The following is a 24537-nucleotide window of genomic DNA, read 5'->3' on the forward strand; positions in this document are numbered from 1 at the left end:
AAAAATATAGTTGACTCACCTCACTTTCCAGTCCATAATCTTGGACCAGCCTAATGTAAAGAGTAGGACTCCAGTCCTTAGCCCCCTGCAGTAAGAGTCCTACCGTCTTACATGGACCTGCCTTTAGGTTGTGAGCCTGGATGGCTGCATCAATGGTATCTTGTGCCATGGAGCGATAGGTTGTCCATTTCCCACCTGCAAGCAATTTGTTTTGGTAAACTAATGAAAGTGTGTTGCATTGGCCAAACTTCACACTTAGTCCAGTTTCATCCTTACTGGATTTCAACTAATAAATCACTTGTTCGCTACTAACTAAATAATATCGCTTGTTCCTTCAAACCTGCTGTACAAACATTCACTGCCTTTGACTTAAATACACTGGGGAATCCTGACAAAGCCATACGAGATATCTGAAATGGATTTCCAGTACCTGCTATAGTAACAAGGCCACTGTCACTAACAGCAACAATATGATTCCGAGATATTGACTGGGTGTCTTTAGAGCTGGGATCTGTGACAAGAGGACGAATGCCGCTCCATGCTGCCAAGACATCTCCTCTTCTCACTGTTTAGAAGCACATAATGGCCAAACAGAATTAGAAAAAGTCTTCAGAATTAATCGATTTCTTATTATTTTCTGACTAAAAGCAAACATTTCATTTTCTTAAAATTACTCTGGCACAAACAATGTTTACATTTCTCCCCCAAAATTCACAGGCAGATAGGCAAGGACAGAAATATATGCATCCTCAGTTTGCTCACATCCTAGGTCTTAAAACAGTGTCTGTAAAATGTTATTGAAATCCTCTCTAATACTCACAACCCCCTTGGGAGAGAAGTATTATTATTCCCATTTTGAAGATGGGGAAACTGAAGAACAGAGAAGCTGACGTGACTTTCTCAAGGACAAGAGAGGGATTCAGTATCAGAACCGGGTTACAATTCCAAGATTCCTGGTTCCCCGTCATGTGCTCAGACAACCTCAAATATGATGGACATTAGGATACTTGTGATAGCCTGTGGTTTTACAATTCCAGCACACTTTTTATTTCATTCTACAAACACCCTGCTCATTTCTTTTCACTACCCTCCTTTTACAACTATTTCTAACTGCCGCAATCTATGTGGCTGCATGGTATGTTTCACACTGACCTATTATTTAGTTATCTCATAGAAAGTTGGTCAGCAGCAACTTGTACATGCAACAGTCCACATACTAGTGCATCAAAACCACTTGCTCATTAACAGCTGAGTAACAACTGGTAACCAGAATCAAAACATTATCTGGATGATCCTCCTAATAGCTCAGCTGCTAACACAGTGATCCACTAGGCAATATTTAGGGACATCTCAGAACCTTCTTACTTTTGGGCCAGCTAGGCTAATGATGCTTTTAGCTCTCTGCACAAAGGTTACCTAGCACCTTAGCATCTTGAGGTCACCAAGACCACAATAGAAAGACAAAGGGAAAGTGTGAGTGAAATCCTTCCCTGCCAAGCCTATACCTGTTATTTGAAAGGGGGGGAAGAGGGGAGACCTGGAATCTCACCCTGTCCCCACCAAAATATTTGTCCTGATGTGGGGGTTCAGAGAGAAACAAAGAGGTTCCCCACCAAATGTCTAGCATGTGAGTAACCAGGGGCTGAACCTCTCCACAAAATACTTTCATGATGTATGTAGAAATGAAGGAGGGGAGGCGGGGGAGATTCCATATCCCGGAAATCTCTCACCAGTTGAGTGGAGCTGGTGATGGTTTGCTATGGGCAGAGAGAATTGGTCATAGAGAATTTGCTAGGGTGAGGGAGTCAGGATAATAGTAATTTTATTTTTTAAAATGGAAAAGATGTTGTTTTCCTTGAAATCACTAGGTTCTCACACTTAAGCCCTCTATTTGTGTTCTATACCTCGAGCTAGAGTTTCCTCTGGACTACCTCAAAAAGTCAGAGAGCCACAACACTGACATTTTTTTTTTAAACCAGAAAAGCATAGCTGGTCTCAATCAACACTGTAATTGGCATCAACACTATTTAAAATGATGCAATTGCAATTCTGCTGTTCTCTCGTCTTGAGAAAACTGTTTAATTAGGCTATTATAAAGGAACACATTGGGCCTTTCTGAGTCCTAGATGAATTAACACCACTACTGTGTAGCTTTATTTTATTTTTTTTATGCCTTGTTACATGGAAGGTGAAAGATAAAACAAGGTAAATGAAAGCTTGCTTTCTCCCTCTCTGTCTAAGGTGTCAGGAAGGCTGGATACAGCAGGGACAGAAGTTGAGTGAATAATACATCAAATGACTATCATATAAAAACAAACAGCTGAGACAATATACGGCACCCAGTTACTGCTCTGAGAACAATCAGCACTACCACGTCTCAAAAAACAAATAAACAAAAAAAACTTCCAGCAGTAAAAGCTTCTAATTTTTTCCATTTAGCCTTTCAGTGGAGAGCTCCACTCCATCACTCTTGCCCCTCTTGACTGACTTTTGTCCCTCAGGTTAACATGTTAAAATTATACAATTTGAAAAAGGAACTTATAACAACCTCCGTCTTTCCATTACACTGTTTCTCCTTGCCCCTTTTCTTTATTTTAATCCCTTGATATGATAGGTCCTGTTGCTACTCCCACTGAAATCAAGACTAAATTCCTTGGAACAGGACTTCTCTTTTTCATCTTCATGCACACTTATGAAGCTATAAAAATTAATAATTACCAACAACTGATGTATCCAAGCTTCACTCCATCAAGACACAAATTAACACTTAGCAAATTCTTCAAACAACCAGGGCTGCTCTCAAGACTTTAGGAATGGTTGAAGCACAAGGGTAAGTCAACCAAATGGTCTTAGGATGTTGCTCAAAAGTAGAGGTTTAACATGAAACAGTGAACTTAAAAATCTTACTCTATATGTTGGCTTAGGGTATGTCTACACTAGAGCTGGTAGTGTAAATTGCAGCCTGAGGAGACACACTCATTCTAGATATAACTGAGACAATGCGCTAAAAATAGAGTGTAGCCACAGCAGTGCAAGTTGAGGGAGAGGCTAGCTGCCCAAAGTACCATCCGAGACCCTTAATACGTACTCAGGATTGTTAGATCCTCGCACCACCAATGGCTACATCCAGCATGCCATTGTGACGGGGGACACTCACCTCTCATGAGCACCTCTTGTTGGCAGAGTGCGAACCAGAAATCTTCCCTTTTCTGGTGCTCCCTGTTGGCTATTGCCAGGCAAGTCTTCAGTGGCTCATCACATTACCCTTCTGGGGTAACAAAGGTACAACAGGGCCTATCACAGTGCCCTGGTTCGTATCTGCAGCCCTGTCTTTGGGCTCAGTTCTCAGCCCCTTCTGGGCTGGCTTTAAGTCTGTGTCTGCCCTGTATAGAGCAATGTCCCCAGGGCTTTCTTCCTGGAGACTCCAATACCTGCCCTTCACTTGGTCCTCTAAACAAGTCTTATCCCCTCCTTGTGGATCAGGCCACCCTGCTAGTGGGGGGACACAGGCCCACCCACTACTCTGGGTCTCAACCTAGGGACCTTATAAGTTGCAGTCATGTGCTGCTGCTGCTATTCCTTAGGCCTCTTTCCAAGTAGCTCCTTCCTCTTCACCCTTACCGCAGGGCTGAAGTTATCACTTATGGAATGCAACTGTCACCAGAACCAGTCTCTGGTTCTCCCTTAAGCTCCAGCCACAGGCAAGGATCACCCCTCATTATTCCTCTGATCCCTGCCAGAACTAATCTGCTCAGGCCCTGCAGCTACTTTTTAACTGGGCCTGCTGCATTGACTGCTTCCCTACAGCCTCTCTAGGCAGGCCTGAAGGACCCACCTTTACTGCTCCTTTTTTGGGGTGGAGTACCACCAGCAGGGGGACCCTATCACAGTCTCCTTGAACTGGGAAATTACATCTCCAGTTTGAAATGTAGTCACAGCCTTAGAAAGTAATTTAAAATACAGGAGAGATTTTTTCCAGAGCAGTGGAATGGGCAGGGTTAGAGAATCAAAGACCAGCATTATCAGTGTCAAACATTTTACCCCACTAGACTCTAACCTGAAAAAAGGCACCCAGAACTAGAGAAGTCCATTGTCCAAACTGGAAAAATCAAAAGGCTTGAAAACCAACCAGTAAGTTAAATCTGTGCAATGCACTCATGTCTCTGACTTCAGATGGGCAATTTCTCTTCTCGCATTTAAACATTCTAGGTATCACTTTTTCTGTTGCATGCCTGATATTTTGTTTCCAATGCACTTTTTGAAAATTCTTCTAAAATGACTGAGTTACTATCCCAAGCTCTTATTTTGACAAATAAGTCTGTCAAGTATATCCAGGTGTACACACAGTTATGGGTTGAATGCATTTTTATTAGCAGAGCTCCAGTACTCCAACAACTTGTGCTCCAGACTAACTTCCAATATTGGTTGGGTTCTCAGATTACTATATAGTGGCTTTAAAAGGGCCTCATCTTACACATTTCATAAGCAGCAAGAGTCCATGTGGTCCATATTCAACTGTCCTTCTCGGGTACAAGAGATATTGTAAGAGGATTTCAAACTTCCCACCCTCAGCACCGTTAGAGACAAAGTTATCTTGATTTTTCCCATCCTATCAGAATACATGGCCAACCAGTTAGATGTTTATGCTATTTCTTGGCTCCTTGTCAGTTATTAGTATACCCATAAAGCCAATTTTAACTTTTCAACAACAGATATAAAACCTTAAGGCATCAAATAGTAAAAATAAAAGACCCTCGAAGGTATAACTAAATACAGCACACCCTAGCCTCTAAAAAACATCTACTACTTTGCTTCAGCCATGTGACTTATTGGGTATGTCTATATGCAATTAAACACCTGAGGCTGACCTGTGTCAGCTGACTCAGGCTCACAGGGCTCAGGCTAAGGGGCTGTTTAACTGCAATAGAGATGTTTAGGCTTGGGCTGGAGCCAAGGCTCTGGGACCTCATGAAGCGGAGGGTCCAGAGCTTGGGCTCCAGCCCGAGCCCCAAGTCTACATCACAATTAAACAGCCCTTAGCTCAAGTAAGCTGACAGGGCCAGCCACGGGTTTTTAACTGCAGTGTAGACATACACACTGAGGCCAATTACTGCAAGATACAAAGTCCACTCCTTTTAAACACCCTGAGGATGGGAGCATTATGAATATCTGCAGTAGGTGACATACAGTTAGAGAAGTACACCTGCATAGTGCATTGATGACTGTATAAGGAATCTGCACAGGCAGCCTGAATTTTTCCATCAGTCCGCAAAGCCGTATTTTTTCTGATGTAAACCTTGAATCTTTTTTAATCACTGTAATTAAAAGATGTTCCACGTTATTTTTTATAATATATAAAATATTAAATTATTAAATGCCAAGTTTTAACAAATTTAATCTCTTTTCAACACAGGTTTAGCACAGATCATATCAGTTTATACCATTAGATTATTTATTTTTAAAACCACAAGTAGATTCTATAATCATTTTACTTTTTAAATAAAACATGACAGCAGTAGAGGCTTTTATAAAACTTAATTGTGTTGCTTATTAAATTTACAAAGGAAACAATTGACTGATTTGCTTTATGCTGAAGCATTTTGGGGTATGTTTTTAGATTCTGCTTTCACATGACTGATAACTGAAAATCGATAACAGACTATAAAAATATCTCCAAAGAGCACTGAATAGATTTCAGAATCGATGTTGCTCTGCCAGCATGTTTAACCTGCTAAAATGAAGTGCTAATCACAGAAATAAGATACCATATTACATTTATAAACTAAAGAAACTAGAAAAAGCAGCATGTGTGACACTATAATTAAATAGTTGGAACACATCCAAGCCTGTGTAAGTTGATAACCCTGGCACTGTCTCTGGCGGCAAAAAAGCAGGTCTGCAGTGAGTTGATATGGCCAGCACAGTTGTTAATTCAATAACAGGCAATCTATAAACACTGCTAATTGCATACGTGAAAAACAGTATGCACCTAGGTGGGTTTCCTTCAAAAAGCTTTAAACACTCCAGAAAACTACTTTTGTGAAATACCTTGCAAAAATTCTGTCCTATTCAATACTCTGAGCTTAGTTCAACCAAACAACCACCTGCCTGGCACACCACATCATTCTGATTAACTTCTGCTCAAGAGACTTGATGGTACATATTTTGGATAGATCATTTTTCTTAACTTGATACAAAAACAGAACTATCAATTTACCCATTTCAGGGAAGAATAAACAAGTAAGCTAGAGTTTTCAGCCTCTGGATAGAAGGCTTCCTAAATCTAACTACAGGACACTGTTACATTCCCAGCAGGCAGAGTGCTTTTCAGATTTATTTTAATATCTCTGCTAATGCAAATGTTTTCACAAAATCATTTTAAAAACAATAGTGAAGGGGACAGGATGGCTAAAGGGCTGGGTAATGAGATATGAATCCTTTCAACTCTAAGCCACCAATCTGAATGCAAACTGATCATTTCCATCTGCCCTATATCAGATGAACCTCCCCAGCAATCACCATTCTATTTTTAAAAATTCGATTTTAGCCCATAATCCTTCCCTCTCCTGAACTGAAAACTGACAGTATTGGATACGTGCCATTTTTTTTTAAAGCAAATATTAAGGACAAAGTGGTTAAAAAAATACAAACCAGAATTAAGACTCAGGAACTGTTTCTAGACAAAAAGTTGGTTGAAGCTGATCAATAAACTCATGCTTTGATGTCAAATGTACTCTCAAGTGTTCCACATCTTCCACCACAACGGGATATGAAGGCTACATCTGACAAAGCAGTAACTGTATTGCCCTGAAATGTTGGTAAGGATGACCTTTATGTCACAAAGTCCCAAAATACCAAAAGCATGGTAAATCAAATCACACAAACTTTAGTGGCGGCATAGTTTCACTTTCAGACATTGCAGACACATCAGCACCTCTCCCGGGAAAAACAAAGCTCATTAAATTTACCTTCAACATCACAACTCAAATAGTTGCGCACTTCAGTCAAAATAAAGTTAATATCTTCCTCTGTAGGTATTGGGTGAGGTGTGACCTCAGTTGGAGTGTCTGTGGTTCCGGCAATAGTCATCTTTTCCCATGGCAGGAAGAAAATCACTCGTCCGTCACTAGTGGCTGGGTCAAGTAGCCCCATGTTATCGGGGCTGGAATAAAGAGAGGTTATTCATTTTCAAGTTCTGACATCAAATAAAATATCTAGTTTATTGACAAAATTATTCGTCGTTAGAATGAATTAACTGACACCATTTTTAATCAAACAGAACTGCAAACAAAGTTTTGTTATGTTCTTAGGCCAAGATTTTCCGACGTGGCCAGTGATTTGTGCCTTTAAGGGCTGGTCTACACTAGAGGAGGGGATCAATCTAAGACACGCAACTTCAGCTACGTAAATAATGTAGCTGAAGTCATAGTATCCTAGATCGAGTTACCTACCGTCCTCACGGCGGGGGATCGACGTCCGCGGCTACCCCTGTCGACTCTGCTACCGCCGTTCACGTTGGTGGAGTTCCGGAGTCGACAGGAGTCTAGATGAGACGCGATATATCGATCCCCAGGAAATGGATTGCTACCTGCCGATACAGCCGGTAGTGAAGACGTACCCCAAGTCTCCAACTAGTCATGTTCAAGGAACTTATTTTCAAAGAGTGGTGGGGCATTACCCTCTTAAAAAAAAAAAAATCAGGCTTCAGGCATCTCTCAAGTTGAGCCCCCAAAAGCACGAGTCACTGTTGAAAGTCTTGGCCATAAGGTTTTTTTTTAATTTAAAAAATTGTGAATTTTAAGAACAGTGATGAGACAGAGATGTGGTACAAACTGAATACCTTAGGTAAGCTTTTTTAAGCAAAAAATGGATAATGGATAATGAATAAATATTATGCAAATAAGGTAAGGTGAAAAACAAAGGGTGGGGAAGAACCATGAAATGAAACTTCCAATTATAACAAATACCAATGAGCTCCAGTATGTCTGCATGGAGACAGATTTAATACAAAAGTTATTGCTTTGTGTGTATTTATAACTTCTTTGCTAGTTACAATTTTAGCAGCAGGTGGATGAACTTGTAGGATATATAAAAAAAATGCAAAAAAGTGCACAGTGTTCCCTTACATTTACTATAAAGATTTACTTTATTTACATTAAGGAGCCTATGATTCATAGAAATATTTTCCTTGCAAGTGTAACACAACTGATTTTATTAGTGAAAAGGAAAGAAGAAAGGAGCTAAAATGTAAGACAAAAGGAAAGTAACATTAGAAGTCTTGTCTGTACTTTGAGATCAAAACTTCTAAGGAAGTTATCATAGCAGCTAGTTGCACAACTGTGAGCCTAATCTAATCTCCCAGTAAACACCTTAAGCCAAGCACCTAAATGCAAGTTTTTGGCACTATCTATATAATGTTTGTCTGTTATATTTTGGTGGGCTCTGTATTTCAAGACCGTAACTCAAAGAAACTGCCTGAAAACCTTTTGCTGTTGACATTTTGAAATATGAGCACTTATTCCCACCCCTTTCCGGATTCAAAAACCAGGTGACAATGAAACCACTTTCACTGAATTTCAGTTTATTTTTAATGAAAACCTTACACTAATATTTTGCTATGGAACATAATTATCTAGATGTACATACCTTGCTAGTGTTGAATTACTCATATTAGGACACTCAGATGTAGTTTGAATAAGGAAGAATACTTGGTAATAATTTATGATTCCAAAATGAAGTATTTGGTTACTTTATAATTTTGTTGAATATGTATCATTTAATATTTTTCACATTAAAGAGGGTCATTATTGTATCAAATAAAAATTAAAGTCCAGGCTTACTGCTATCCCCCTTCTACATAGATCTCTACGATTCAAATATGTATTGCTATTGACTGATATTGCCAATATTAAGCGGATGCAATTTCATGTATTAGAACTTTTCTACCTGAATTTGTATGTGAACTCAAATTATGGAGGTTGTGAGGTGGGATGAGATGTCAGTATTTCAAAATGCTCAACCTTGATATGGGATTATCAAGCAGAGAGTCTTAAAATGTATGGTCTTGATATACAGAATCCACAAAAAAACCTTGTATGGACCCTAAAGCAAGACTGACCAGGGTGGCTGTTGGATGACTTTTATTTCGATGTAAGTCACAAAAGACCCTGATCCAAAGACTATTGAAGTCGATGAGAAGACTCACATCAATTTCAATAGGCTTTGGTTCAGGCCCTAAGAGTTGCAAGTACTACACATTTCCAAGACCTTAAATCCATATTCAGTCACTACTAGTTGTTAATTGAAAGTCAAGACCAAGGTTTTGTTTAAAGCTTCCATAAAATGGATAGCTAACACCTGAAGCATAAAATATTTCCAGAATTCCAGTGCAAAGACTAATTTCATTATATTATTCAGAAAAAAGTTTTGATTTGCTTTTTATATTAATATTTTTCATTAGTTCATGCTAGATCAGTATACACAGACAGGAAAAATAAGTAAAAATTAATAGCTCTGTGTGTAAGGAATTTTGATCCACCTAGTATTTGCAGGTATCCAATTTTTTTAAAAATTGGATGGCCTTTATCATTTGAAAATCAAAATATCTGGGGTCAAACTAAAAAGATTTCTAATTATGGTAACTGGTCAGAAGTAAACATTTAAAAATAGGCATATGACTACCTTGAAAAAGCACCCTGCCCTTTTTATTCATTTTTATTAAAAGGAGAAAGGAAAGTTGGACTTTCATTTACATGAAATCACCTGCCATCTGCCCATGAAGCACCTGCCATCTGCAGAGCATTTGTAAGCTGAAATACTTCTAGTGCTTACTGGGAGACCTTGCTATATGCAGCTTCTCTTACATACAAATTAAGATCCAGGCCCTACATAAAATATGCCCAGAACTGTGTACAGAATTTTGTTAAGCATTTGTCCATTATGCTCTTCAGCTAAATGACTCTAGCTTGGTTATGGGACATTCAGAAACAAAACCTTTTTGCTAAACCTCCTATTGTTTGTGTACCTGTCTTCTACAATTGTGCTTTCTCTTCTCTTAATTGTTATTAATGCTGCTTTTGATTTTTGTATTAAAGATTAAAAGAATTGTTCATAGAAAGCTATTGTCTTATATAAGTACTGCAAGAAAGTATGGCAGATGTAAAAGATATGCCATTTCAGCAGAGTTGAGGTAGTATAGGTTGCATTACAGTAAACTGATATATTATAAAAGCTATATCAGTGACAATTAGTTCATCCCATCTTTCTTCCACTAGTTCATCTGCCAATCAATCAGTAAATTGTCCCATTTCTCTTCATTCTATTACTCTAGTAACCACATTTCTGTAAATGGTATTTGGACTTGCGTCCATAGTGATGGATTATATTTATTGGCTGTAGTCACAAACTTTCTGAATAGGTATCTATCTTTGGTAAATAGCAACAGAGGGCCAGATTTTCAACTAGCAGCCTCCACTGGTCCATCCAAACTAGGCCCACTAAGGTTAATGAGCTTTCTTGGTGTGAATGCTAACACCAGTGTGTGAACCTGTGTAAGATTATTTGAAGGGCAAATTACATAGAATTTGTAGCAGGTGTCTGCATAGGGACAATCTGGAGCATCATCACAGGGAGGCAAAGTGCAACCTCAGATGAAAATATACACCAACCAAAAATTTTTAAAGGGTATGGACAAGATTTTTTTTTTAAATGACACTGTTGCCTTCCATTGATCATTAGCAGATACAGTATTCGGGCCTCACAGATCAGCTTCCCAGGGGAGGAGAAATCAGTTATGTGGATTCTGGGAATATGCTAAATATAACTTGTTTTATTTACATACATAGACCAGTCCAGGAACAGAGGTGGTCACAAACAGCATGCAGACTTTTTCCAGGAATTCAGACCAAACACAAATGCCTGTTTCCTCAAGAAGAAACTGCCTCATGAATTGACTATCAGAGATCAAGGCAGAGAGCAAACTGTTCCACTGCTTCCAGAACTTTGAATAATACAACTAGTATCACATAGCAAGTCTTTCCAAGATTGGACATTTGCTAGCAGGCTTGCAAAAAATAACTTGGATAACTGTAACAGTGCTAACTAGCAGCAGCAGCAGCAGCATCTAGTTAGTGCTATCTAGCAACATCACGATCAGTATGGACTTTGTAAAAGATGCACTTTCCAGGTGCATCATTTTAAATCAGTCTTGATTAAAATCAAATGGTCTGGCAAAATAGTGAATAAAAATAAATGTTTGAAAAAGGTGCAAGTGAGTGTTGGTCAAAGTAAGTTTCAATAAGACTGTTTTATACATGAGAGTTCAGGATCAGTTGGTCAACGTGAAATTAAATGTCTTTACCCATGTCCTATACATGCAGCAATCAGCGCTACTCTTCTCAGCTGCAACACAATCTTGTTCGACATACAGATAACATGCCACTAGACCCACTCTTAAAATATAAATGTGTGTACGTGTGCATATTTTAATATATATATTTGAGAACAGATCTTTTAATCTTAAGAAACCAGAAATGGGAATACTCCTCTGAATAAAGTTACTCCAGTGCAAGAGTTTGCAGGAATGTGCCCAAAGACTACACCTAAAAACAGAAAAAAAAATCTGGCTAGACTAGTGGCTATACAATTTCTGGACAGCCTTCTAAACAGAGACTACAACAGTAACCTAAAATGAAGGCAAAAGTGGTACCTTTTTTATCATATACCTGAAAACTATGGCAAAGGAACAAGAGTTTCATGGAGCTTTTTTTAAACAGAGTATAAAAAGCCACTTTGCCTACTAACTCCATCAATGCTGGGCTAGATTGCTCTCTGAATCTGTACAGCAAAATATCACTAAAGTGAACAGGAATTATGTCTGCATGCACTGAAAACACATGAAAGTTGCATTTATTCACAGTTGTTATTAAAATAAAACTCAAATGGCTTCCTTGGACTGGAAATTTATATAAGACTTAGCTGTGAGGTAGATTCAGTGCTTAACTTTTAGAAAAGGTGTGGCTTATATTTAGCAGGTGATCTACACTTGTCCTGAGGGAACAGATTTTTTTTGTTTGTTTCTGCATATACCCTACAATTAGTTGTAGAGAATGGGAAGGAAAGGAAACAGGCATTAGAAACTCCTAGAAATCAAACAAAATAGATTAGTCTGGAAGGTTCCAGCCTTGAAATGACAAAAGAATAAAGGCTGGGGGAAGTATTTGGGAGGCAAAACCACTAAATAAATAGGAAAAAAATATGTTAAAGGAGAGTATAAAGATAGGGAAGGGCTAATTGTGGAACTGTCTCTATAACAAAGCATGATGGATGGCCTTGTAATTAAGGCCATGTTGGAAGTAAGGCTCAGGAAATGTGGGTTCAGTTCCCAGTTCTGCCACAAATTTCCTACATGAACTTGGATAGGTCTTAACTGTGCCTCAAGTGCCCAAATGGAAAATGAGAATCATCATAAAGCTTCCTTTCTCCCACACTCTGCCTATCCTGTCGATTCACGCTGTAAACTCCTCAGGCCAAGGACCATCACTTACTATCTGTTTATACAGTGCCAAGCAGAGTGGGAAGATTATCTCAATTGGGGCCTCAATTGGTATATCTATACAGCATTTTGGAGCCTGCAGGAACAAGCCTCCCAGCCCAGCTTGATGAACCTGAGCTAGTGCTCTAAACATAGCTGTGTAGACAGCACTTCAAAGTGGTGGATCAGGCTGGAGCTCAGGTTCTGAAAGCCCACTCCTCTCCCTAGGCTTCAGAGCCTGATCTCCAGCCAAAGCCTCAACTTCAAAGCACTGTTTACACAATTATTTTTAGAATACTAGTGTGGGCCCTGTAAGCCCAAGTGTGTCAGCCTGGGCTGGGAGACTCACTGTCATGGGCTGTATAGAAGTACCCCATGTGCTACTGGAATACAAATGAGAAGTTGGAGTTTAGGGTAGGAATTTCTTTTTAAAAGAACTTTGAATAGGAGTTGGTGCCTAACTCCTTTAGGCTCTTTTGAAAATCCCACACCTAATTACTAAAACAGAAAAAATAACTATAGTGGCACATGAAGGATTCTTTAAATATACTGGAAACCAAAACAAGAGCCAGGGAAGAGCAAGGAGCTTTCATTGGGGTGGCAAAGTAAAGACTTGACTCTGAAGAAAACAGACGAACTAAATTGTTTTTTCCCTTCTGAATCTGTACCTGATCAGGAAAAGACCTCCATGGAGGATGCAGATGGAAGGAAACAAACAGAACGGGGTTTAGCAACTATTTAATTAAGATTAATCTAGACAAAGAACTCGTTAGACATGAGTTACCTCCATAGGAGATACATAACATTAGACGGTCACAAGTTGAAGTGTCAATTATTTTGAGGAAGGCTACACAGATTACTGGAAATATTTCAATAATTTAGAAGAGGGGCTCTAGAAAAAGCTGAAAATTACATACCTTCAAGCTTACATATCAAGCATCAATACTGAGATATTTATAGACAGCTTAAGGATACATTTGGAGAAGTACAATTTAACAGGTGAGAGTCAATATAGATCTGTGAAGGGTAAATCACATCCAGACAAATGATTAATTTTTAAAATGAAAAAACCATTGAGTTAGAGAAAGAGGAATCTAGAGATTTAATACATAGTATCAGAATATTCAGAAAACTTTCAAAGAAGTTTCAAGTGATAAATTAATGAATAAAGTTTGTAAATGAGGTTTGGTTAATAGAGTTAAGATGGGTAAAGAACAGGTTAGAAATAAGGCCAGCGGATGAAACCCCTGAGCGGCAGTGGGCTGAGCCACTCAGCCCACTGCCGGTCTGGGGTCCCAGCTGCCGGCCCTGCACAGCCCACTGCCAGTCTGGGGTCCCAGCCGCAGGCCCCGCTCAGCCCGCTGCCGGCCTAGGTGAACAGAATCCCAGACCAGCAGCGGGCTGAGCGGGCCGGCGGCGTAAGATCAAGCATTTTAAATGAAGCTTCTTAAACATTTTGAAAACCTTGTTTATTTTACAATACAGCAATAGTTGTATAATATACAGACTTGTAAAGATACCTTCTAAAAACATTAAAATGTATTACCAGCACGTGAAACCTTAAATTAAAGTGAATAAATGAAGACTCGGCACACCACTTCTAAAAGGTTGCCGACCCCAGAGTTAGATCATTGCATTTGCAGATGATAGTAACAGGTTCAAGAAAGACAGAGTGATTTGGATACAAGTCAAGAATGGACCCAGAAAGGATACCATATATGGTGATACACATCAGAATGCAAGGAACTAGAAACAGAGGAAGACAGGATGCATTGGATACACACAGTAAAGAATGACAGAACATCATGACTAAAGATGAATGAAGCTGGTGCAATATAGATAATGGTAGAAAGACTTCATTTGCCCCATCATCACTGTTGAGCAGATGGACAGGAACTGAAGAGAACGAACAGTAACAGAGGGAGTGGGAAAGACTCAGACATGCAAAATCTTCTCTGAATCCTTATACTCTCTTCTCCACCACATGAAGTTCAAGCATCAAGAATTTTCATAACCCAACTCCAACTTGCTTATTCATTTCTCCTACCTCATAGCCCCACCTCTAATACACTTTTTCAATTATACTAGCCTTGACCTGCCTCATTTGACAGCTTCTCTTACAGCCATCTTCCATGCTTTCCTCTGCGCATGGAACATTCTTCTTAAAACAATTCATAACACCACCTTCTCTTACTTCAGATCCCCCAAGACCATAATGCCTACAAAAAACCCAGCCAGCTGATGGCTAGGTGGAGGGGCAGATGGAAACAGTTTGTATTTATTGTTTAAAATACTGCATGTATTTTATCCACTCCAACACCTTTTATGTTGCTTGCCTTCTTAAATGTTACACTCTTCAAAGCAGCAACTGGGTCTTTCTATCTGAGTGGACAGTATTTAACAAGCTGTGGTTACTATCATAACACAAACAAAATAAATAATAATGCTGAATTTTGACAGGAATATCTTGATGAAGCAAATGCGCAAACAAGTGGCATATCAAATTTAACATGTAAGCATAAAATAATGTATTTAGGTACAAAATGCAAAAATTAAGTAAAGTTTAAATAGCAGTAGCATAGTACAGCAGGGTGTGAAATGGGTCTGGGTTTGTTAATAGAAATAATATTTAAATACCTGATCCACTGTGCAGCTGAAGTAAAAAAGGCTATTAAGATATTTCCCTGTTTCAACAAGGGCCTCTAAATCCAAGAATATCCTGCAGTATCTTTATAAAGCAATTCATACATTCCAAGACCAGAAGGGACAACTGTGAATATCTAATCTGATCTCCTGTACACCACAGGCCATAGAACTTGCCCAAAATCATTTTTGATTCAATGATTGGACCACATCTGGAGTGCAGTACTGAGTTTTGGTTACTTTATGCCGGGAACAAAAAACAGTTAAATTGGAGAGTTAGCATATATGGAACCGATGTTAACTGAAATAGAGGGGCTTTCATATGAAGAAACAACAACAAAACTGGGGTTATTTAGTCTTAAGAGAAGACCACTAAAATATGAAGAAATTAAACTAGCTAAATGTTACAAAATTAAGTCTAGTGATTTACTTGCAGTCACTAGACAAACCAGAACTATCTATTCTCTCCAGGCTGTAGGAGGATTAGGTTTTCAGTCAAAAGGCAATACCTGTAATAATTTAAGAAGATGGTATATTATAATAGAGTGGAACGAACAGATAAATGAAATAGACTTCCAGTTGAGGCTGTGGAATAAAATAGTATAAATGCAATTAAACAAAAACACGATGACTGTATGAATTTTAATAAGTTTAGTGATGTTTGAGTTTAATATATGGTAAATTTAAGTTAAAATGGTATTAGGTGGGAGCTGGAAATAACTAATGGCCTTTTAGGGGTTGGGAGGACATCTGTGACAAAAAAAGAAAATTATAATTTGAATTTGTAAGAAAACTTAAAAATATATAAGAAAACAGACAGTTCGAGACAGGAGGTGGCTATGGCCCACACAACACATGTAGTTTAAATCCTCTCTCCATCTCTACAGACAACAGCAGAAGAAAAAAAAATGACGCTTACATATGATACACGTACATAAGGGAGAGTGCGAGAGAGACATACTGTAGCTACTTGTGTAAGGACATGAGTACTAAGAATAGAATTAATGAGAGGAGGAATACAGAGACTATTAATGAAGAGTATCAAAATGTAAGAATCCACTAGGAAATAACTGCATTGTGTTAACATTAAATTAATCAAACCTTATCTACATTTAGACATAAAAGGCTTTTACCTGATTACTACAAGACTACACCAAAATTTTTATAAAGGAGGTTACCAAAGAGGACAAGTGGTTGCAATGAAATGACATATCTTCTCCATTAAGCAGCATTCAATTGGCACTCAGAGCACTTGCTGCTAATTTATGTGTACAATTAAGATTAAACGTTATTAATATTTTTTCTTATGGAGACTGTTCCTTGGCCTTCTTAAAGTGAAATCAATGTAGTTTTAATTAATCAGTGATATTGTGGAGGGGATAGGTGTGGGTAGACACTATTTTACAAGTAAAGAAATGCCCACACTGACATACGCTGAGGAACAAAGTTGAATAAAGGAACTTTCTAAATTACACAGATTCAAACCACTCTGTTTATTATGTAATAAACAGACTGTATCCTTGCCCAAACACAAAATTTAACATTAAAAATTCTAAAAAAAAAAAAGAAAAAAGAAAAAAGAAAAAAAACTTCTGCTCCCAGGCCCTCTTCTCAAAGAACAAGAAAGGCAGCTGACTTCATACACATGCTCCTCATATGACATTAGAAAGCATCCTCTGCATACACTTATGCACTTACACAGAGAAAAGAAAGAGGACTTTGTAGTTACTGCACACAATTTGAAGCGAAGAGATCTGGGCTCTAATCCTGAATCTGTCATTGAATGTATGTGTGTCAACTTCACCAAATCAAACTCAAGTGGTTTACAGTGCTCAGATGGAAGGCAGTACAAAAATGCACAATATCAAACTCATCCCAGCCCTGTTATCTGATTAATGAATAGGTGGATTTCTAGAATGTGCATGACTTCAGGTACATGGGAAATATGACCCTCATTTTATAAGGTCCATATTGCTAAGTAATTCAAATGAGCAGTAGTACTGATCCTTGCTAAGTACCATGGTAGAAAAGGAACTGGGAGTGATTGGAAGTACATCCCTTGGTACCAAATGCTCATATCTCAGCTCCAACAGTCACTGTTTTCTAGATGGTTCCAGGATTCATTGCACTGAGGCAGCAGTCCCAAAAGTGGGAGAGACAATTCTCAATGCAGACAAAAAAATAGCTCAATTTTATGAGACTGGTGTCCCTGAACAGGAGCAGCAAAATCCACACGTGAATTAGGAGTAAGGGGAAATTCTCTGCTAGTGTAAATGGGAAACTTTCCACTGACTTCAATGGAGCTGATTCCATTTACATCAGCGGTGAATTTGATCCTAGCTCAGAATCACAAGGATTCCTTCCCACCTCAGATTCCCCCACTGGACTCCTTGTGATTCCTTCCCAAGAGGGACTACCTTGCTATCCCCATTCCCTCCAATCAACTCCTCAATATTTCCCAAATAAAAAAAAACTGTCATATTGCCACTTTGCCCCCTCAAGCAACAGACCAGAAACCCAAAAGGTTCCTACCCTACTAATGTGCTGGTTAATTTATTGTTTTAAATGCACACTGTATTTGTATTAACTGACACCAGTTATGTTAAAACTATACTTTTAGAAGAGCAGTTTATTGGCAGTTCTAGCCACTGCGGAGTCTTTAACGCTACACAAACTCAAGAGTGGAATTTTCTACATGAAAGACGAAAACAAACATCATCAAACTATGTCCATAAAAGGTTTTATATATTACTTGCCCCTAAAATCAGTGAAGTCAGCTCTAGAATTCACTTAAACCACCCCGTAAAAGCAGCAAAGAATCCTGTGGCACCTTATAGACTAACAGACGTTTTGGAGCATGAGCTTTCGTGGTGAATACCCACTTCGTCAGATGCATGTCACCACCCCACAACTCTGCAGTCAATGCTTCAGTTTCAGTGGGAATTTGCCTTAGTAAATCTTGATTAAGTAGTATACTATCTGGTTCTTTTTGAGTAGGATAAAATTGTTTTCCTAATAGGCACAGTGCCAGAATCCTGTGCATTCAAGCAGTACCATAAAAGCTGCAAATGTATCTCTACTACCTTACTCATTATAGACACAAGTAGAGATTGTTACAAATGGGTTATGCTTTGAATATTGTTACCTGTAATAACCAGGCATCACAATATGCACGCCTGCACTCGGCTGACAGATGTTTGATACTTCCTGATCATCCATTTTCCGCACAGAGTCTGTGAAAGGTCCTGTAGCATTGATAACACATTTGGCTTTGACATCAAATTCCTGCCCTGTGAAAGAACACAGCATCAATCACATACCTTATTTGTTTCCCTGCTCACTGACAATCTGGATTATTAATTTATCTATGAACCTAACCTATTGTAAAGTACATTGTAAAAGCAGCAAAGAATCCTGTGGCACCTTATAGACTAATAGACGTTTTGGAGCATGAGCTTTCGTGGGTGAATACCCACTACGTCAGATGCATCTGACAAAGTGGGTATTCACCCACGAAAGCTCATGCTCCAAAACGTCTGTTAGTCTATAAGGTGCCACAGGATTCTCTGCTGCTTTTACAGATCCAGACTAACACGGCTACCCTTCTGCTAAAGTACATTGTGTCACTCTAGAGGTCCCAAACAGCTGGAATTATTAACAAAGATTTCTTTTTTAAAAAATTAATGTCAAATATGAAACAAGGAATGATACCCATCAAAAAAGCCTTTACAAATACAACTGAGTGTGCTGGACTTTTTTCCCCCACCTTTATTTAGTTAAAAACTGTATTTAAGAACAGATCATTTTAAACTGGTGCCATTTGTCTCTCAAACCTTGAATTTGGTAAAAAGGAATTATTGCTGTGTGGAACACAGCATTTTACAATGTCAGCTTTGCTTGACAGAAGGCTTTGAATGTAAAAGCCTAGTCTACCCTGCCAAAGCATAAGGATTTGGACTGAAACCTGACAGAAGTTAAAGATGATTGACATTAATGACATGACACTGCACTTTGGAAATACTCCATCTTTGATATTTCCAAATCTAAGATGTCCCCATTTTTTTTAACTCTATTAATTCTGTGTTTCTTTAATGAACATGTTTTGTTTTCCTAAATAGTTATGTTTTATTCTATTAATCAAAAAACTGATAAAACTGAATAATTTCCCCAGTAGATTTTATCCAGTGAATGATGGGCTGCAGATTACGAATATTTCTCTCTACATTGAAATGTGGCTTAAGTTAGAGGCCCATAACCAATAAAAGTTATTATGTAAAGTTAGGCAAGACTCTATAAATATCTCCTAGAATTAGATTGCAATCCTCATACCTCTAAGAACATCCCTGCATCGTGCGCCACAGACACGCTCCTTCCCGCTCTTTAGATCTGTCTTCTTCAGCAAGTGCACCACTTCAGTGTAATTGGCTGTGGCAGCACCATACCTGGCAGCAGTGAGGGCGATGGCAAGGTTCATTCGTGCATCGTTGTGTTGTCCTGCAGCAGGGGACAGAATCAAAGGAAGGACATGAGTCACCTCAAGCCACTGACTTGTGGTATGGAAGTGTGTCAGAACCGATCTGTCACATCTGTCCCTGTCACATTGAATATACATGATGGCTGGTCAGATCTAACAAGAATTATTTAAAGATACATTGTCTCTTCTAGGTTAGGGCATTAACCTGCTATTTTAACAGTAGAAAATGCAACTTTGTGTAGCACATGGGCATTTATAACATCCAAGATTATTGTCCAAGTAATGATTTCTATGTGATACATGTTATGAAACAAAATTAGCATCCATTCATCTCAAACTTAGGTACAGACAAGTCATTTTTTGAAAGGCATCTTGTAATTCTAATACTGCAGCAATACAGCATCTTCAGAATGTTTACTCTTTACAGCCCCACTGGTATTAATTAACAATTTCTATTAGCACATGCACTACATGACATTCAAAAACCAAGAAATGATCTTTGAGAGATTCCTGCACTAAGTCATCAGTTTCTATAAACACACATTTATTTTACGTACTTTTCCAGTTCAAAACTAATAATGTTCAGCGTAAAAAGCATCAAAAAAAGAAGCAGGCAGACCAAGATTAAATTAATGAATGGCTTTTAACATATATCATTAAAGATTTATTACTGAAAATCCCTTGTTAAAAAGAACCAAAAAGGGGAGTGAGGGGGGCACTGAGGGGAAGATGATTAATTACTTTAAAATAGTGGCATCACCTGAGACTTTTTTCTATTTATTATTGCCACTGAAGTTAAAATCCTGGATGTTTGCTGGGAAGAATTACTCTACATTGCAGGGGCAGGCTCTGTGTGCCCTGAATAATTAATTTACAAAGGGATAGACTTATAGAGGTATGGTTCATTCCCACATGTTGGGATCAGTTCCCTCAAAATAATACTGATAAAGGGATTAATTTTTAATGGATATTGTTGTTGATTTATGTTGTCAGCACACCAAACATTTAGTATAAATGGTTTATGTAAAGTTCAGTCCTTCTGATTCTGTCTATGCAATTCTGAGCCACCTTGCAAGTCATCTGTTCCAAGCTAAAAGGGCAAAGTTATAAAGATACGATCAATGGCTTTGAGGCCTCTGCTTCCCCTCTCCCAAACTTCTCAGTCTAACACAGCTGAAATGATGCAGTGCAATCAGTCCTCAACTATTTAAAAAAACAACAAACAACAACAACAACAACAACAACAACAAATGTTATGCCAAGTGTGTGAACTGTAAAAGGGCAAAATGACAAAGATTTAAAAAACAACCTCAAAGAACTCAAAGAAACCAAAATAATGCCCAATGAGCCAAAGTGCTTAAGACCCACTAAACAACTGAACACATATCAGGAGATGTTATGGGCTCTCTATCACTGAAGATACTCAAAGCTAGACAACTATCAGAGATGGGGCAGGAATAATTAAATCATGCCACAATGCAGGGGGACAGCTGAGATGGTCCATTGGAGACTAATGCAACCTCCACCCTAGTGACATCCATAGAATTGAGGGAATGCTCCATAGCTCAAGATTGGGCTTCGGAGCTGTAAACAGCCTCTGTGCGATTAATTGTCTCCTGCCTTGCAGCAATCGTTCCAACGCCATGCCAGGAAAGCAGCAGGAGGAAAGTTATTTAAAAAGTGATCGAGTGGCAAAGGCTTTCAACTCTTCTGGAGATATCTCACTTTACTCTGGTGTTTTGTTCTGGAGACCACAAATTAGTCTTGATTCATTCAGGCCTCTCCAAACAGAAAATATGAAGGGCCTTCTAGACTGCCTGAGATCTAGAAGGTTGTAGATCTTGGCTCCGCAGGAGGCACTTATTCAGCAGAAAGGTCAGCTTGTAACAGAAGCCAAAAATAAATAAATAAAATAAAATAAAATAAAAATTAAAATAAAATCCAGCACAGCAGATAGAAGCTGCAGGGCCTACCAGAGTACAGAGCATGCATGCAAATAGAATATGTCGTGCTTTATACAGTGATGTTACCAATCTACAGACTGCAGAGAAGGCACCAGGCCTGAAGCAAACTCTCCTGACCAGAGAGATGGGCTCAACAGCTCCTCTTTGATGATCAAAGGATGGCTGTTCGTTTTTAAAGTCTTGTAGCCCCACTGCTGGACCCTGATCAGTATGATTTCTAATTATTTGATTAGAGGAAAGCAGAGGAGCTAGTTCTTCAAATTCTCTTTAGTCACTTTCTTGTTCTTCCCTGGGAAAGACCCTTCTGCCAGTCATTGATGTACCTTCCCATCAATAATATGGCAATAGAGGCTGCTTTTCCCTGGATGATCCAAGGAGTGGACTGGTCAGTAATTAAAAAGCACAATTTAAGGCTGTGACTAATGTTATGTTTGTTTCATCAAGATTTTTTTTTTTTTTTACATCTTGAAAGTCAACTTTTTCCACTGAATTTCAGTACTCTTTGATTGCCTAAGTACAGTAACCCCACTCAGTGAGAGGAATACTGCAGAAGCAGGTGTAGTTTCTAAAACGGAACAAAAAAACATTCAAGCAACAAAGCATCTTAACTGTGTACTACAGAAACTATTTCCAAAGCCTAAATGATGCTAAGCATCTTGTCAGAACCTACAAGTCCCACTGACCTTGATAAGTGGTACAGGTGCAAGAGTTGGGCAGGTATTCAGCAAGTGCCAGGATCTAACCCACTATATACAATAATCTGAAGGCTACACTAAGTCTGAGTTTCTCACCACTCACTCTCATAAGTAAGGAGTTTGCTAAAATAACTTTCATTCTCAGCTATCTTTTTCTGACAAAAGCTACTTTGACTGGATAAAGAATGTGTTTACAAGGATTTCAACAAAGCTGGAAATATGTTGCTGCTGCATCAAGTTGTGTATTTATATATACACACTGTATCCACAATGTATTGAATATGCCTTACACCAACCTACAATACCTGATTCTTGCTCAGTTGCTAGGCATATATAATATTTAAGGGAAAAAAAAATCAAACTACCCAGTTAATATCTCACCATTAACACAAGACACTTTTTTCAACTGGGTCGGACATTTACTATTCAACAGCAAGTTTTAATAGCAATGGCTTGAATTAGGCAAGGTGCATGTAAGACTAAACTACTCTGACCCACATCAGAATTTGTATACTAGGGGCCAGATAAGACACTGGTCTGACTCCACTGACTAATAGGGCCACACTAGGGACAAATTTGCACCAGGAATCCAGCGGGTTAGTACATAAATTGGAGCTCTGTGACTTGGTAGTGTCACTTTGGCAGGGGGCTTGAGTTTTGTGTATTCTTTTCAATGTCATCCTTCCTCCAAATCTATCTTAGCATTCTGCGTTCAAATAAATTCAAAATCTCACAGCAAAACTTACTTGAAACTGCCAAATTTTGCCGTGTTTCATACTGAAATTGTATTACACTGAATTTGGCATGATTTCAAAGGAAAGCTGCTTTCTGGATTGTTTGCAGTCAGTGTTCAGATACTATAATGAAAAGAGCTATAGCAACGCCTAGACAGATAGACAGGTAGGCAGGCAATCAATCAATATTCATGAGCCTTTTGAGTGAACTGGGCACCTGGTTTGAGTTTTGAAAATAAAACCATGTGAGGCAAATTTTATACAGTTCAGGTTTCTCTGTAAGTATCTTATTTCTACAGATGAACACTGAGCACTAGAAAGACAAATACAAGACAGGGCTCCTGCCCCAAAGAGCTTACAGCCATCTCTAGCACATGTCATACCATGTCACATCGGCCCCCCTTTTTTTTCTTATAGAAACAGGTGGGATTATTGAATTGAATGCTTTAGGGTGCACAGGGCAGGCAGTGTCCAACAGCTAAATATATTTACTAAAAAAAATAAAAAGTTTCATATCAGATTTAAAGCGCTATTATCTGGTACATTTTGTTATGTAAAGATTTGTGGACAAATCAGCACATTTGGGACCAAATTTATTGGGAGGAAAAAGCAATTTTGCCTTTTTTTTTTTTTTAAAATGTGTTGTACTGATTTGCTTTATTAAGCCTTTTGCTTCTGATCTGGGTGAACCTGCTGCATTGTACTGGAGTGAATAATTATTTATTATTAAAAATAAAACATACAATTAAAATACAGGCTTGATGTGTGACCAGCATCAACGATTAAAAGCAGTCTCTCTCTTTTCCCTATCCCTTTTATTATCACAAGCCTTTTGTTCCTGTGATGTTCTTTTTATCTGTTCGAATTTCTCCATTAAGCTATTTACTAGTTGAATAATTTAGCAATCAATGCTGAGCTCTGCTTTTTGGTCCAGATCTTGAAATGCCCAGATTTGAAACATTTGAGTAAACAGGGTTTTCATATACTTAAGAGATTGTTTAAACTGTATCATCTGTGGCAAACATTTACATTAAGTAATTCTGAGAGACAGAGATGGAGTCCAGTGGAATTTTTATATTCATATGGCTGAACTGTCAAACAAAAATCAGCTTTACTGAATTGATTGAAATTACACTGCAATTATATTAAAACCCCATGCTTCATAGGCACTGCCTTTTCTTGATTTCCAGAAGAAAGAGCTTCATGTGTTTTATTTTCTGTACAGACCTACTCTGTACAGGGCACAGTAACAGTTTTTGTGCTCACTACAGCATCGTTCACTGGGGCAAAGTACATTTTTTGAAATAAAGAGGAGCTGCCAGACAGAAAGGGTTTGTTTAGGGGTTTTTCTGTTTAAAGCCAAAGATGGGTAATGATATTATTTCAGAAAGAGCATTATCTGTTTTTAAATCAAATGATGGTGCAGATTAAGGACCTACTTAAGTTGCATAACATATCTTAGTTGTATGTTTTAACATATAAACTTTATTAATGA

General features: G+C 38.4%; 1 protein-coding gene across 3 annotated transcripts in view; it reads right to left on the bottom strand.

The window, feature by feature from the left end:
* The window catches only part of GPD2 (glycerol-3-phosphate dehydrogenase 2), a 106473-nt gene that overhangs the window by 17132 nt on the left and 64804 nt on the right, over positions 1 to 24537 (bottom strand). For all 3 annotated transcript variants that reach the window (XM_030579844.1, XM_030579842.1, XM_030579843.1), the window contains 5 exons: positions 19505 to 19669; positions 18321 to 18465; positions 6969 to 7162; positions 431 to 565; positions 20 to 195 (listed from right to left, as the gene is read on the bottom strand). In XM_030579844.1, the coding sequence (XP_030435704.1) occupies positions 20 to 195; positions 431 to 565; positions 6969 to 7162; positions 18321 to 18465; positions 19505 to 19669 (815 nt within the window). The remainder of the gene's footprint in view (positions 1 to 19; positions 196 to 430; positions 566 to 6968; positions 7163 to 18320; positions 18466 to 19504; positions 19670 to 24537) is intronic.

The sequence above is a fragment of the Gopherus evgoodei genome, chromosome 11, assembly GCF_007399415.2.
Source record: "Gopherus evgoodei ecotype Sinaloan lineage chromosome 11, rGopEvg1_v1.p, whole genome shotgun sequence".
In the NCBI taxonomy this organism is placed as follows: Eukaryota; Metazoa; Chordata; order Testudines; family Testudinidae; genus Gopherus; species Gopherus evgoodei.